The sequence below is a fragment of the Pteropus alecto genome, unplaced genomic scaffold (assembly GCF_000325575.1).
Source record: "Pteropus alecto unplaced genomic scaffold, ASM32557v1 scaffold8, whole genome shotgun sequence".
In the NCBI taxonomy this organism is placed as follows: Eukaryota; Metazoa; Chordata; class Mammalia; order Chiroptera; family Pteropodidae; genus Pteropus; species Pteropus alecto.
Genome location: NW_006494609.1, coordinates 142,746 through 159,746, shown reverse-complemented (window position 1 = coordinate 159,746; position 17,001 = coordinate 142,746). Strand labels below are relative to the sequence as shown.

General features: G+C 43.2%; 1 protein-coding gene across 1 annotated transcript in view; it reads left to right on the top strand.

The window, feature by feature from the left end:
- MAP3K9 (mitogen-activated protein kinase kinase kinase 9) overlaps nucleotides 1-17,001 on the top strand; it is a 69,892-nt gene that overhangs the window by 43,512 nt on the left and 9,379 nt on the right. The window contains exons 3-7 of the mRNA XM_015599555.2: nucleotides 5,021-5,169; nucleotides 6,095-6,270; nucleotides 9,982-10,222; nucleotides 11,843-11,965; nucleotides 13,327-13,480. Of these exons, the coding sequence (XP_015455041.1) occupies nucleotides 5,021-5,169; nucleotides 6,095-6,270; nucleotides 9,982-10,222; nucleotides 11,843-11,965; nucleotides 13,327-13,480 (843 nt within the window). The remainder of the gene's footprint in view (nucleotides 1-5,020; nucleotides 5,170-6,094; nucleotides 6,271-9,981; nucleotides 10,223-11,842; nucleotides 11,966-13,326; nucleotides 13,481-17,001) is intronic.

Here is a 17,001-nt window from a genome sequence, read left to right as displayed (position 1 = left end):
TGGCCAGCAGTTTGCCTTTAATTTGGAGACAGCCCAGAAGTTGTGCACGTCTCTGTGCACACCCCATTGTTTGCGGTAGGTTATGTAGGCACACCTGGCTCCGAGGGAGGCAGACAAATGTAGGCTGTAGCTGGAAAACTGTATGCCCAGCTGAAACTCTTACTATGGAAGAAGAGAATGGATTTGGGGGCCAGTCAACCACTTGTCACACTCAACTTTATCTTCGCTTTCTTCATGGGAAATCACGACTTCTCAGTAACACGATTGTTTTCTACTTTTTATATTCCTGGTAGCCTCTTCTCTCAGCCTGGCCCTGAAGTCATTCAGGTTTTATTGTCACACACTCCAAAGATTTCTGTTTACTACAGTGATTTGGGCAGAGTTGCCTGCAGTATCAAGGTACAGTCTTAGTGAGAAGGGAAAACTCAAATGCCTTGTGTACGATCATTTCATAGTGATAGAAATGGTAGGCAAGGAAGGGCAAGGCTATTGCAGGGCTTTGTCCATCATGGAAGGAACAAGGTAGGACCTTTCGACTTTTACCCAAAGTGTCTTTGTTCCAAGACTAAGCTTCAGGTCTTGCCCTTCAACCACAGATCCTGAAAGGAGGCTTGAGGAGCCTCTGGTGAGAGGCATCTGATGAGGTTATTCTACTATCTGAAGGGACTCGCTTGGAGGTAAAGTCCAAATCAATAGCATCTTGGAATTTGTCACATGGTCCGCTCTGCTGGTGGGTCTCTATTTTAAAATTGTTCCCGGGACCTAAGCCTCCTGACTCAGCTTGGTTGAGGAATGTCATTTGAAAAGATAAATCACCCTGTTTCCTTCCAAGTTTCTTAGCTTCCATCCTGTGGCATTGCTTTCTAGGACACAATCTATTGCACCCATTAAATGGGCCTTTAATTCCTCCCTCCTCAAGCCTACTCATCTAAGTGGCTCCAAATGATCTTGCACCTTTACCAGAGGAAAACATGTGTCCATTGCCATATGTACAATACACGTACAGTGGTGACAGATTTACTGCATACAAATGCTTATAGGCTAGGATCTATGCTGAATGCTGTACATCTTTTATCTCATTTGCCTATTGTGTGTGGGATGAAATGAAGGCGTTTTATTGATCATTTTAAGTTTGAAAAATTACAGTAGTAAAGCATGTTCACTATAGAAAAAAAAATTAGAAAATGTGGATAAACAAAAAAATAGAAAATCACCCACAACCTTCTAAAGATAACCTACATATTTTGGTATGTTTATCCCTATTCACATGCTTGTCCACCCATCCCTTAAAATGAGACCATTCTGTTTTCTAAGCTACTTTTTTAATATAGCATGAGAATATTACCACATTAATAAGTATTTATTATGCCAATAAATACGTTAATGTATATATTACATATATGTGTTAATAAATGTTATCATTTTGAATGAGGGTCAAGTTAACAAGATGAAGAAGAATTGTATGTTACATTACAGTTTAGAAAGTGTTTTCACACATGGTAGTTCAATTGTCTTTGAGGTCACAGCTGATTACCAAGTGCAAGAGCCCATTCAAGAGACTCCCTCTCCTTTCAAAGTGTGGACCCTTGAATTGACAGTCTTAGAGACAATGTAGGTTAGTCCTGGTCCAGCACAGGTGCGGAATTACCGTGCTTTTGGTTGGTAAGTTTTGCTATCCTTTCTGATGCTTTTCTTTACTTTGAAAAGAAAAAAACACTTATGACCCTACCAAATGGTGGAAAGGATTACCACACCTCTGAGGGTGGCTAATTATGGACACAGGGTGAGTTCCCCGAGGGTTCAGGCAAATCACTGGCGGCACTGTGGGAGCTGGTGGTTCTCAGTGGGGGAGGGTCTCCCAGGTAGCGTTTTTCGCTGAGCTGGTTTTTCCAGGCTGCTTGTAAATGGTCTTGAAAGGACCTCTTGACCTTTTCTCTCAATCCTGAAAGGGCAACAGATTGGGCTAAACCTAAAGTAAATCTGTGGGCTTCTGCCTGCCTCTCCCTGGGACTCAGACCCTATCTAATGTGTATTTCTCCGGTTCTCTTCTTGGGCTAGTGCAAAAGGAATTCCAACACTTTCTATGCGTCACTTTCTGTTAGAAAAATAAAGAGGGACATCGGCAGAGGAAAACTTTGGTTGTGTCGTCCCCGGAAAGGCTTCTTCCCTGCATGCTGGTGTCCCCTGGGAGGGCTCCCACCAGACAAGGCAGGCTCTCCATAACTCTCACCAGACACTTCATCATTTCAGGTCCTTTCCCAGGGGAAATTCAGTGTTTACTAGCCATAGATGGTAATTTCGGGGTCACAAGTAGTTATTCATTTCTCGAAACTATTCTGTGAGGTATAGGTATGGGTGTCTTTGTTGTAAAGAGGAGGAAACTGAGGTTTGGGAAGTGAACTTGCTTGCCCAAGGTCACATGGCTGGTACGTAGTAAAGCAGGCATTTGACTCAAGTCTGTCTAAATCTTTCTTGGGCAACAGTGCCCACCCACACACACCCCACCCCCCACCACCCTTGAGCAGCAGGTCTCCCATTTCACTTAGTCGTTGAGCCCTTCAGATGGAATGGAATGCCGGTGAACAAAGAAACAAGTCAGGTATGAGCAGAGCTCTTATTGAAGCTGGGAGGGGTAGAGTCCCTGGCTCCTCCCTCTTCCAGGTGGCCTGAAACATCTCCATGGGTCACCTAGGGCTCCACATGGAAACTGTCATAGAGGGGATACAAGGACAGACAGGACACATGCTTGGATCTTTAAAACACTCTACTGTCTTTCCGGATGCCTAGGGTTCAGACACCATCGTCTTGCCTGGATGAGAGAAAGGAGTTCTTTGGGACCTTGGGTTTTTGTTCCTTAGGGTGGAGGTGAGCAGTAGCGCCAAGAGCAGACAACTGAAGGTGGAAGTCGCTCCAACCTAGGAATCTAGTTAGCAGTGCTGAGAGTTCTTAGAGGCCACTTGGTAGAAGGTAGTCAGCATGACCACTGTCTAGCTGAATCACGTTAAAGGTTTGGCAGGAAGTATAATAGTGCAATTCTTGGTGGTATTCAGAGCTTACTCCAGGGTACCCCCAGTGAAGTCTGCAGGACTACCAACTCAGTCGCTATGTAAGTGTCTACTGTGTACCAGAGCCTGGGCAAGTCCCTGAGAATGCAGATTAAAAGCTATCCCTGCCCTCTAAGAGCCCTCTTTAGGGAAGGCTTCCTAAAGTGTCCAGTTGTTCCCATGAGCCTCAGTCTAAAAGCCAGCTCCTTGTCTAGACAAGAGAAGACTTAGCAACTGTCTACCAGGCTTTTTCTTGTTAAGATACATAAAGAAAACGATAGAATTTGGAGAGGTCACTGGGGTAAAAACATTGTCCACAGAAACTGGCCATGCCACTCGGAGGGGCCATCTGTAGGAGGTCCCAGGATGCCCTTGAACATTGGTTGGCACATTGCTGCTCTGTGGAGCCATACCTGGCCACTTGGGCTTCTCTGAGGGCAAGTTCATGCCCTTGTACATGCTGTTCGCTGTCTCTGGAGCACTGGCTCTTCCTTCACTCAGCAGTCAAGGTTTAGCTCAAGTTTAGCAGTTTCCTGCCCTGATCCTGGTCTAGTTTAGGTGACTCTCTTTTGTTTCCTCATAGTATCTCTGTTATGACTCATTTCTCTGTATGCTAATTGATGTTTTTCCTATTCCTCCTATATGTTTTTCCTATATAAAATTTGTGTCTTATCCTTTATCCCAGTGCTGAGCATTGAGCTTGATGCATAGTAAATATTTAGTAGATGTTTAAAATTAATGAATAAATGGTGGTGCTCGTGAATTGGAAGATGATCAGAGTTTACCAAGCAGAGAAATGGTAGAAAGGCATTCTAGAGAGAAAGAATTGAGAGTTGGTCCAGGGTCTACTATGACTTATTCCGTGTATACCTGCCCTTAATTATGCTGCTGTCTGAAACTTGCTTTCCTCATCTGCAAAATGATAAAACTTATCTTGGCGGTTTGTTGTAGGGATTCAATATGATGTTCATAAATGGGTTAGTACCCTGCACATACAACATGCCATGATAAAATAGATACTGGTTTTATTCATATACTTTAAAAACGAATATGACTTTTTGGGGGGTTGTAAACTACTGACGAGTATTAAAATTTTTGAGGTTTTGAAAATATAAGGAGAGCCTCTCTTCTAACTGTTCATGGCCTTATGGTTTCTTGTCCTTACTTATTCCTGGAAGGATTGAACACTGCATGATTTTGCCTAGTTCTGATTGTGAATTTGTAGAATAATTATTCCACTAAGCCTTGCGCTCCTCATCCTCTGACTCACAGGACATATGAAAAGAAATTCTTCATGTGGACTTGAAAGGTAGGAAGGGAACTCTGAAATCCTCACAGCTGACGCTGTGCTCTGCCCCACTGATGCGGGTCACCCTTGTGAAACTTTCCCCTTTGAATTAAACAAACATCTGTTAAGAGCTCACTCACACTAATGGAGGCAGAAATCTCTTCAAACTAGTGGCCATTAACGAAATCTTTTACAGGAGAAAAATCTGTTTGTTTTGGGTGGTCAGCTCTCTGCTTTTCTCAATCTAAAAAAAAAAATGCGTTTGTGACTAAAGCTGAAGTTTTCTTAAAACAGAAAGAATGCATTCTTGGGAGGCTGCCTCTTCTCCCAGTTCGTTATATTAACAACAATGCCAACAAAAGAGCTGTGGTCCTTGAGCACTGATTGAAACACGAGAGGAGCTCATTTAATTTCATGACAGCCTGTGAGACTGCTAGTGTTATTTACCCTTTACAGATGAGGAATTTGAGAAACAAGGCTTTGGAACCAAGTGTGCCTGACTCCAGAGTTTTTGCTTTCAGCCAGAAGGCCTGAGGGTCTCCTTTTTATATTACATTAGTATATCTATTTTGTGAGTCTCCCTACATGCTGGAAAGAATGTGGGATGCTCGGCAAGGCCGTATGAGCTATTTCAATGAAGTTGCACCTGTGGTTTATTACATGGCTTCTGTCTTCTTCCTCTCCTTAGCTATGGGGTGCTGCTTTGGGAGCTACTGACTGGGGAGGTGCCCTTCCGAGGAATCGATGGCTTAGCAGTCGCTTACGGAGTGGCCATGAACAAGCTCGCCCTTCCCATCCCTTCTACGTGCCCGGAACCTTTTGCCAAACTCATGGAAGGTAAGTGATCCCTGGTAGGAACAAAACTGCGACAGTTTACCTTCCTATCAGCATTTGATAGATTTTTGGCCCATTCTGCAGGATCAGCTACCAAAAGAGGACATGAAGGGTTAGTCACTCAAGGGGGACTCCTGTGGGCAGTTGGAAGACCTACTTCAAAATGACGTCAGCACCCTGCTGCATTAATATCACGGATGTCCCTCTGTCCATCTCTAGTGACTCTAGAATTTAGTGACTAAAGCTTGCTATCTAGTACTTCAGTATATTATTTAATACAAAAGAAGAATGTATAGCAGCTTTTATTTCAGGACATATGAGTATCTTACATATAGAAACAAAGAGTATCTGCGAAGAAAGCAACCCTTAAAGTCATCCAGTCAAATACTATACTTTCGTAAGTGAGAAATCCAAAGCTGAGAGGTTAGGCAGATACGTGGCCACACTATTAGTTGTATCTGAGCTGGGAGTGGAAGGAATTCACTTTTCCTGACTCTCACTTCTGCACTTTTTATCCTTGCCTCTCACTGCAGCGGGGAAGGATAGCTCATTTATTTATGGATAAATTGAGGCCCAAGTAGAGTTCTCCATCGTGAGGACTGGAATCATGAGTAACATGGCAAATTGTGGTAGTTGTGCTTCACACAAGGGAACTCTTTGGGCTTGATTTTCTGATGCTAGCTCAGCAGTCAGAATCAGATAGGTGCAGAATGGCTACGTTTTATTTCCGAATTCAGCCTCGATGATTGTGATGTTGTGCAGCTCGCTTTACTTCCTGAGCCCTATTTATGGTTATCTAAATCCCCATCTCGTTTCTGGAAGGAGAAATGGAAGGTAGTTTTCTGGTAAGTGAGGTCACATAATATCCTTAGTCTGACACTTGCCTCTGTTTGTTCATACTTTTTGTCTGCTCACCTATTCCATGAAGATTGCTGGAATCCTGACCCCCATTCACGACCATCCTTTACGAATATCCTGGACCAGCTAACTACCATAGAGGAGTCTGGTTTCTTTGAAATGCCTAAGGACTCCTTCCACTGCCTGCAGGATGACTGGAAACATGAGATTCAGGAGATGTTTGACCAACTCAGGGCCAAAGAAAAGGTAAGAAGGAAAAGAAAAAGCATGCAAGGAAAAGAAGGCATGCAATTTTTGAATCAGTGAACTTTCTCTGTGGACAGATCCTGACAAGACCACCTTCCGGCTTGATTTGCAATAACAGGGAAGGTATTTCTTTCGTGGCTTTACATGGAGACAATTCTCCAGGCCTCAGGTGTGACCTGAAATGGTATAGACTTTTTCTTTCTTTTGGGGATATGTCAGGATTAAGGAGGAGGAGTCTTGAATCCAAAGCTCTCCTTGAGGGTATCTACTTTATTGTTCAAACCAGAGAAAGAGCACCATTGGGCAAGTACCAGTGGGGTGACTCACCCTGATGGCTGAAAATAGAAGAGGGTTTTGCAATGGACTTCTAGGGGGGTTAACTTGATATAGGGATGCTTAAACATTGAGAACAGTTATCCGAACATCTTGCTAGTGTCTTAGTATCACAATCAGAAACAGCAGATGGACCAAAAATACCATGGGTCTGAAATTGTTTATTTTTCATGTTTTTATGAAAAGGGCTGAGGCCCAAACCAACTCAGGGATCAGAGACACTTAGCCTACTAGAGAGCCACCTTTTGTTTTGGTGGCCATTCCCTAAATGGCCCCTCTCTATACCCTGGCTGTCCAGCTAGTAGTCAGTATTCATACTGCTGATCAAAGCAGCTGTGTTGCTTATACTGGGCGAGAGGCAGGGGAAGGACTAAAGTCTAAGGGCCACAGCTATGGCAGAAGGGCTGTCCACATATAGACTCGGTTAATTTCTTTTTCCCTTCTCACTCCCCACCATTGGAATTTGGGAAGCAATATGATAATAATAGTAGCTAAAATTATATCTGTCTTTATGGCTTTCCAGCTCTTTCACTTGAAAGGTCTGATGAGACCCTTTTGTCCTTATCCAGAAGTCTCACAGCCCCTTCCGCCAGTGCATAGGGCAGGTGTTATCTTTTTCATCTCAGAGCTGAAGGTCAGTGACTTGTCTAGTAAGTGGGGAAACAGAATCTTGAAGCTAGATCTTTTGATTCCAAAACCATCTTCTTTCCAAAATCATTGTTGTTTCCCTAAACAAATGACTTAAAAATTATTTCTGGAGCTTATTTGAAGGGATTAAACTCTTTTTATGCAACATAGCAATTCTAAACTGGTACTGTTTGGCAAGTCAGTGAGCGTTCTGCAAGCAAATGGAGGGAGCTTATGATGAATCTTTAGGGATCTGGGGCAGGGGAGCTGGTGAACCCACACTGACCATTGAGCTAATTAAAAGAGACCGTTCTATTACTAATGCTGTTCCAACCAGAAGAACCCCAGAGTTGCCAGCCTTTTTTTAGATTGCTGAATCACTGACTCAGTTATTTCTTTTGATTGGTGAAATTATAAGGGTACCAGCCAGTAAGAAAAATAAAAGTCGGATTTTGTCAGCAAGTAGTTACTAGGAAAAGTCAAACCCATGCTCATAATAGCTAACATTTGTAGAGCACATACTGTGTGTCGGGCTCTGTTATAAGTAATATATATGCATTCTTACATAATTTTACATAATAAGATAGTTGTATTATATAATGCAATCCTGTGATGTTGGTGCTGTTAACTCCATATCACATATGATAACCATATTGTTTCCCAAGGCCAAAGTTTATACAGTTTGTTCTGGAGTACTTGCTCTTATCTGCCATGCTGTGATGCCTCTCCATTGTAAGGCTCGTAGGTGGGCAAGCGTGGGTAAGATGAATAATGAGCTTTCTCTCTTGAGAGATTTCCCCTTAAATCATTGTATGTGGGAGATGTGATTTGCATACTAGGAAGCTGATCTCCAAATAGGTGTTTCACAATAAGGAGATTTACCAAATTTGAGGGTCTTCCAGGTATGTGGTACCATAGGTGCGTATTCCATAAATGTTCTCATTTCTCATATGATTCAGCTCATTCTTCAGATTGGCTCAACCTACTGCTTCCAGGTATTATGATGATAAATTGGTCCCTGGGGTTCGAGTTCCCTTAAAGGAAGGGCCCTAGACCCAAACCATCCCTTAGACAACAGCATGTAGGAACGAGGATTCAAGAAGTCTGAAATTAGCTTCAACCTTTCAACTTTCCCATTTAGCAACAAAATCAACCAACCAGGAATAACTTTTCTTAATCTTCCTTGTGTTTTTGTTCTCTGTTTTATAGTGAACCAAAGATTTGGAGGGTGTACAGTTAATCTGTTTGGGGCTTATTTCATCAAAGGAGAAGCTCAAAAGTTCAAGCTCGTCTCACAGATACTTAAGATGAATCTATGTTCCCATAAAGGAGGATTGCATTTATGAAATTGTCTTCTATCTTCTTTTTCTTCTTTCTCAGTCACTCGTTCATTGATTCTGGTTATTTATCAGCAACTGAGCATCAATCATGTACTGGACAATTTTCCAGGTGTAATCTTTTTCTCAATTTCTCTCCTTTCTATCACCTTTATGGTTATTTTGATATTCTCTTGGGAATGGAGGACAACTCAAATGAAAAGCTCCTAATATCAGAATATTTTGTTCTATCTTGTCTCTGCTTTCTCTTCTGCTCTCTGCCTGCTGCTCAGCTTCCCCACTATGTCTTCATATACTTTTTTTTATAGCTCTAGGTTCCTTCTCTACTATATTTTGACTTCTAGTGGAACATTCCATTGAGAAATTTAAGTTTCAGCCACAGAAGTGTTGTCCTGGCTTCCTCATTAAAGAAGTGCCCCACTTTTTAGATGTGGTTTCCTCAGGTTATTGATATGAAACCTTCCCTTGCCCGCCCCCCATTCCCCACACACATTTTAATTCTAGGCCTGGGGTAACCAGTGTTAACAGTTTAGATTCCAGATTTTAAAATTTTATACACGTTTCTTGTTCTCTTTCCTGTTTTCTCTCCTATCTCCTGATTCTATATCCCATCCTCTTCCCAGGGACTTCATGCCAGGTTCATTTATAAATTCATGCATAAGGAAAGAGGAGACAGGGAAGAGGTTCTGCCCACATAACATGGCAGTGGTTCTAGAGCAAGTGCCTGACAAAGACTTTAGAAAATGTTTTCTCTCCTCTTTGCTGTGCTATCCTGATCCTTCCAGAGTAAATGGTTGTCCTTTAAGATAAGATGAGAGTTCAAACCACATGTCTCTGTACACTCACTCATTAAGTGAGGATGCTTTCCATACCTTTTTGAACAGCCACCCTGGAAATATATTTATTTTTCTTGGAACATTAGGTGATGCAGGAGGGTGATTCATTTACAGAGGGCACATTTTAAGCTAGATCACATTAAGTTGGCTCTGGTTTTTAAAAAAATCTTTTATGTGATGCAAAAAAATTAAAATAGAACCAAGTCTATAAAATTTAAATACATATGTTTTCTACCCAAAGCCCCATTTCTTTTTTCCTCAGTCACAGGCAACTTTAATCAATAATCAAGGAGCATCTGGGAACTATGAGCCTGTCTCCAGGGTTGGCCTGTGGCTATTCTAGCTATTTCTTCAGTATGGCTCTTCTGAGATTTCCTTTCCCCGCCATTCAGGTGGCCAGATATTCATTTACCAGCTAACTGTTGAGCGCCCCCACCTCTGCCGGACACTTGAAGTATAGGGCATTCTAGGAGCACTCTCCAGAGGGCTGTGAGCACTAGCCCTCTGGGGCTCCTGGGCCTCATGCCTCTGCACCGAGCCCCTCACTCTCCTCTCTAATGGTTCTACCCACCCCGCAGGAGCTCCGCACCTGGGAGGAGGAGCTGACGCGGGCTGCGCTCCAGCAGAAGAACCAGGAGGAGCTGCTGCGGCGCCGAGAGCAGGAGCTGGCCGAGCGGGAGATTGACATCCTGGAACGAGAGCTCAACATCATCATCCACCAGCTGTGCCAGGAGAAGCCCCGGGTGAAGAAACGCAAGGGCAAGTTCAGGAAGAACCGACTGAAGCTCAAGGATGGAAACCGCATCAGCCTCCCTTCTGGTCAGTGGCCAGGGACCTGCTGGGAAGTGGGACCGGGGCAAGGGGCTGGTGTGCCTGGGGATGAATGGGAGCTGGGGACTGGCCTTGGAAACATGAGACCCCGGGTCTAAAAATAGAGCCGGTTTGGAATGGGTCATTCTATTCAGTGTGTGAAAGACTGGCCTACCAAAAAGCTACCCCACTCCAGGGGAATTTTTGAATGTGATTAAACACAGAGTATGAAGGGAAGACAGCCTGGCAATGGACCTGACAGGCAAGCACAGTACAGGCTGCTAGAAGCATGGTCGCTCCCATGGGCACATCTCACTTTAGACATACTTGGAGAAGGAAGCATGTAATTGGAGGAAACAAATTCCAGGGTGTGTATGTGTGAGACAGAAAACTGAATTCTTGTCTCTGTAAAATAACTCATCTCAAGTTTCTTTAAATAATTAGTTCTCTGCAGTTGAGATTAGGATTAATGTATAAGAATTTGATTTACACGTACCTTTTCAGAAACACATTGGCTGAATACAAGTACATTTGTAGTATGTACAGCCTTGGGAAAATTCAAAGAAATATGAAACGATGAATTAGAATCTTGTGGTGTGCAGTGTAACTACAGAGGAAGTAAGTGCTAAAGTGTGTGTTAACATAGATTAAAAAGTTCACTGTATTCTGAGTCCATAAGACCCAGGACACAAGCTTATTGGAAGTGAAAGGAACCAAGGAAAAATGATACAATAGGAGCAGTAATGAATGATTTTAAGTACTAGGAGAGTGGCTTAAGTACAGACAAAGGAATTCATTTAGTGAAAGTCAGTGAATGTGTTCAGGGGATATGTTTACTGGCTTCTTTGTTGCACATTTTTTTTTTCTTTTCAGGCAACACAGAGTCTTTAAGTGCCTCTTGAGCATCTAGCATGTGCCAGCATACTGCTGCGTTCAGGGGAAGCAGATAGAAAAGCGATAGTTCTCACCTTCAGGGAGATGGCAGACAGTGGGGAGACCTAAATGTGAACATGCAGCTGTAATTATTATACCTCTTTGATAGATGAGGAGACTGACATTCAGAAATTCAGAGCTGTAAGTTTTACATCTATTATGCTATGCCATAACTGCCTTTGGAATACCTCAGAATTTGGACCATTAGCTCTATGCCCCTCCCTTCCCTAGGTTCCCACCAAGGATTAGTTCCTATTACCCTGCTTTGCTTGCACTCAGTGTGATAAGCATTAGTTTGCCTGCTTTGGTCCCGAGAACAGGGGGCTTGTACTAATAGGTTACATGAAATAAAACTTTAAATTAGATTTCCTACAGTAATCAAGAACTCTCATGACTCTTCTAAATATGCAATTGCTACACCTGTATACATTATATAGATAGCTTTATGAAAACTGTCTAATGACATTTCCTTGGATAAGGAATTTTCCTTCTCCTTGTGCATTCATCTTGCCATCCTGCCGTCTTTTGGGAAAATGAGGTGATTCTAAAAGAGAACGTTGCCCAAGTGAAGAAGGAGCTTCTCAGGAAACCAAGGCCTGTCCCTCAAGCCTGCCAGGAAATGTCAGTTTTCTCATAGGAATTTGATTATGGAAAAATTCTAATGCACACGCATGTGTTTGTCTTTCCCTCAAGCAGATTTCCAGCACAAGTTCACCGTACAGGCCTCTCCCACCATGGATAAAAGGAAGAGTCTCATCAACAGCCGCTCCAGTCCTCCTGCAAGCCCCACCATCATTCCTCGCCTTCGAGCCATCCAGTGTGAGACTGCTTCCCAAATTAGTTGGGGCCAGAACACACAAGGGGCACCTGTCCCCTGCTCTGTCCAGCCACCGACTGGTCCAGGCTTGCTCCATCCATAACTTCTGCCACTTCTCCTCGACAATGTGTATATACATGCACATATGTACGCAAACCTTAGCCCTCCCTCTTGTCTTCCTCCATTAGCTTTTCTGCTGCCTCCTTTGCCTTTTACTCTTAGTCAGATACCAGTGAAGGGGTTTGTGGGTATTATGGTCCAAAGCAATTTGGAAACGGGCGTGCGATGTAGATAGGTCGGTATCGTAACCTGGTACCTTGTGTGCTCTGCCGTATTTGGGGCATCTTTGTTTCTCTTTTGTTCATACTAATCAGGGAAGGGTGTTTTCAAAGTATAGGTCTTAAGAAAACTTGCCAAATATTTTATGACAGGCAACATCTGGACCAATTTTATTTTTACAGCAGTGTTTATTAAACGAGATTTATACATATGCAAACACATACATGTACATACACACATGTGTGTGTGTGTGAATGAATTAGTTTCCCTACTTTAAGATAGAGTTCATAAATAAAAAAAACCAAAACATAGATTTCTTGCTTTCCTTATAATCAAATCGGTGGGTTCCCCTCTGCGTGTAGCCACAGCTGGCCGGAACTCACGGCAGCTTCCACATGCCCTGTATTTCGCCTCAGTCCCCTCAACTCCTTATTTTTTGGTAACTGGCTCACTTCACTCATTTATGGTATAAGCCAAGTCTCTGAAGCATTTGGAGTTTCAGCTCTTGCTTAAGGTGCCAATTTCAGAAGAACATTCCCCCCCCTCTTATCTCCTACATGGTCTAGCTCTATTCTTTCCCCATCCTCCTACTCCTGAATTTTTTTCTCTAGTCTTCAGTCTTGAAATCCTCATTTTCTTTCTTTCCGGTACTTACTTACCAAATTTCGGTAATTCCACATCTTCCTTACCCCTTATCATTTTTCTCTCCCACCTACCTCATCACTCACTCATCCCAATTCAGTTCCACCCAACAAAACAAGTTTCTTAAGTCAGACCTATCTGGGACTCTGATGTCTGGCTGGCCTGAGCTCCACCTTTACATTGGACTTATGAGAAGCTGGGAAACATTTCCATGTTTGGTACTTCGAGAGTGCTAAATGGTTGGTGGCTGAGAACTCCGTTATTTTCCTGGAAGCTTCCACTTGGGCACAAAAGTGTTAAAGAAGTCTGACTTCTTCCCAGGAGCTGTGTGTGTGTGTGTGTGTGTGTGTGTGTGTGTGTGGTGTTTGGTTGGGTAGAGTCTAGTTTCGGAGGAGCCCTGTATGTCTGTTTCCAGATCCCATCCAACTTTTGTTATTCACAGTGACACCAAACGAAAGCAGCAAAACCTGGGGCCGGAGCTCAGTCATCCCGAAGGAGGAAGGGGAGGAGGAGGAGAAGAGGGCTCCCAAGAAGAAGGGACGGACTTGGGGGCCAGGTACGCTTGGTCAGAAGGAGCTTGCCTCAGGAGACGAAGGGTAAGAGCCCGATCATGGGAAATTCTTTCTCACTTATAGACTTCTGTACCCTTTTAAAACCATGATGTGAATATCTTTTTCTTTGTTGTGTGTTTCACTTCTTTCTGAGAAATTATGAGTTTCTTGATCTTTACAACAGAGTTATCCAATCTCCTTTTCCCCTTGGAACCTCTTAGGACAGAGATTGGCGTACTTTTTTCATAAAGGGCCAGATAATATATATTTTAGGCTTTGTGAGCCATGTGGTGTCTGTTGTAACTACTCACCTCCACTGTGAGAGGGCAGCAGCAGCCACAGACTGTGGACAGATGACGTAAATGAATGAGCATGGCTGTGTCCCAGTAAAACTTTTTATAAAAACAGGTAGTGGTCAGGATTTAGCCCCACAAGTTAGAGTTTTCCGACCTCTGGAGAAGCCCTACTCAGAGTAGCAGGTGCCCCAAGCATTGACCAGATGTACAGAGTTCTGCATGCGTAGTCTACTTATACCTAGCTCTTCCCCTTAAAACGTCAGCTCAGAGGAAAGAAAAGGAAGAGCAGATTATGGGACTCTTGACTGGAGGCTCATCTGAAGCAGGGGCAGACAGAATAATCTAGCTCTAGTAGAACAGTTGGATATAACTCTAGGGCCACTAGAACTTATTTTGGGTCCCACCCCGTAGCCACGCTGATATGTATGAGTGCCCCCTCTGTTCTTGCTGTGGACTTATGGCCTAAGAGACAAATTCGACTGAGTCCTAGTCCTTCAGAGGACCATGTGGTATTAAAGAGCTTGGACGCTGACCCCGGACTGCCCAGGTACAAATCCTGGCTCCGCCTTATGCTTTCTCATCTGTAAAATAGGGGTTATGTCCATACCCATCTCATGGAGTTGATGGAGGATTAAATAAGTTCATCTTTGTAAAGTGCAGAGAAGATTAGCTGGCTCATAGTAAGCATGTGTAAATATTTGCTGTGATTCTTTTATGCTTCTCATGCAATTCTGTTTCATACCTGAAGAATGAACATAATGGTTTATACTTCTTCTTCTTGGTTTTAGAATCTAGAACCATGTTTCTTGACTTTTCCTAATGTGAGTATAAGCAGCAACCCCCTTCACCTTTTACGTTCATTTCCAAAGAGCTTCTAAACTTAGACATTAGAATTATAGGTGCCCTGAACCTGTAACTGGCCTTGGTATTCCTCCGAATACTAAAATTTCATGTCCAAAATCTGTTTCCCTATGTCGGATCTGAGCCAAAGGTAGAAAAACAGTTTGCTTCATAAAATATTGACTATTTGGAGCCAGGTTTTGGAAACCACTAGATACCTTAGAATAAAAAATTTAAATATGTAGGGCAAACTACCTAAGCCATGTAGGAATTCAGTGATTGAACCCTCTGGGGATGGCAGATTGCTCTGCCGTACCAAGTTCTACAGGAGCAAGAGCCCCTCAGTTTGTCCTTTTAGCCCTAGGCTAGAGTAGTATTGAGCCGAGGCTGAGAAACTGTCGCCTGTGGTATTGAACTGAATCCTGTGATATTTCTGACAGTGTGATTCCAGATAGGATTTACCAGGTTGGCTATGGATTCCAGTAGTTTCTATAGTTCTGCTTCATTTAAAGGTATTTTTTTCTCTTGCTAGTAAATTAATTATTTTGCAATACAAATTATTAACTTTGGAATTTTTTTCCTCCTTACATAGATTTACCCTCAAAACTTTTGGATCAATTCAAGTTATGTGACTTCATTTTTCATGATTTTGAATTCCTATTGAAAAAATATATACTCCACTCAGACCTTTTTAATGTCAGAAATTTTGAGATCCTCTATGTATAATATTTGTAAATTTAGCCCCTGTTGACTGAAGAAAATATATAATGGCAAAACAGCTATATTGAATTTAGTAATGTTAAGTGAATTTGCATCTCCATACTTTTAAAAAATAGTGCACATCTATAGGAAACATATGCACTTATCTGTAGACAGCTTGAGTATCTATGGGTTTACAGATGCCCTGTAATTATGGTGGGGTTGCCCAGGGACCTTTGTCCCACGGATTGGGAGGTCCTGGCCTGTAACAACTCAAGCAGAACCATCTTGTTAAGATTCTTTCATGGTGTGGGCTTTTCTGACTGGACAAGGGGATGGCTGCTGGCGACATAGCTGGAGTCCAGCCTTGAGGGTTCTCATGTGGGAGAGGCTGAGCTGATGTACCCGCTGCTGCCAGCTTCTGATTGTCTTTATTCATTGAAGATCCCCTCAGAGACGTGAGAAAGCTAATGGTTTAAGTACCCCATCAGAATCTCCACATTTCCACTTGGGGTGAGTCTAATCTTCACCCTTTCAAATGTACTGGTAATTATCTCCCTTCCATTTCCTTGTTCTCGCAGCACACTCCATAGAATCAAGCCTCGTTATTGCCAGGCTGTGCTGACTTTTTTTTTTTTTAAAGCAATACCGTCGTGCACCTTGGGAAAATTCCTGTGTTGGTCTGACTTTACATTGTTCTTCACTTCCCTAACCACTCCTGTTGTTAGGGTTCTCCTGCCACCCTTAGTTTTAGGGAGACTGTACTTGGCTATTTATCCTTTGGTCTATAGCCCTGACTTTGACTTTGCTAATCTGGATTTCCCTGGACCCAGAGCTGAAGGCGATGTTTTATGATTATCAGTTAGATGTCCCAGACTAGGATTGCTTATTTCTGGCTGTGTATTTTGGTTGACACCACTGGTGGCTGGAACGGACTTTAATTCATTGGTTTTTGTGATAGCACTTGAAACAGAGATCTGAAGTCAGGGGGAAAAGTGGTCCTTCAAGATGGGCTGAGAAGAGCGGGCTTTAGTGAACAGCTCTTTCTAGCCCTAAAACGAGAGCCACCTTTGGTTATAATTCTCGTATCTTTAAGGCAACCATAGCACAGATTCCTCAGTCCTCCCTCTTTTTGTCCTCAAAAGACCAGTGCTTCTGCGTCCCTACTTCCCCCAGCCAATAAGGGGGTTTGGTGGGGTTCCCAGTCTGTATCCTAGAGTTGCTGGCTTGCCAGTGTGAGCTGATTACAGAGGTGTGAAAGTGAGCTCCTGTCCTTTTCCTCTCCAGTCCCAGACAAACCGCGGGCTCCAGTACAGCACTATGCACTACCCACATAGGTCTGTCCCAAAGTGCACTGGGTTGGTGCAGCTTTGTTGGCTGATTTTTGTTTTTGAAAAGTGAATGGCTTTGAAAGTTACCTAAGCATGCCCCGAGCTCGGAAGACAAAATTGAGAAATAATGTGAATGGAGTGGCCTGGCCCATCTCTGCTAGCTCATCTGCCCCGTGCTTGCCTTGCATTGTAGGTCTTCACATCGCAATATTTCTAATGCCACCGATGAGTTGTATTCAGTGTTCATGGATTAAATGGCCTCTCTTTAAAATGGGCTCAGGCAAGAGCCTGTCCGGTGCTGGGCAGCCCTTATTCTTTTTGTCCTCTTTCCAGCCTGCCCACCAGATCTTTCCGCAGCCCATAGAAGCATGTGAGGGGGGTGGGTCATGCCCCTGCCCTT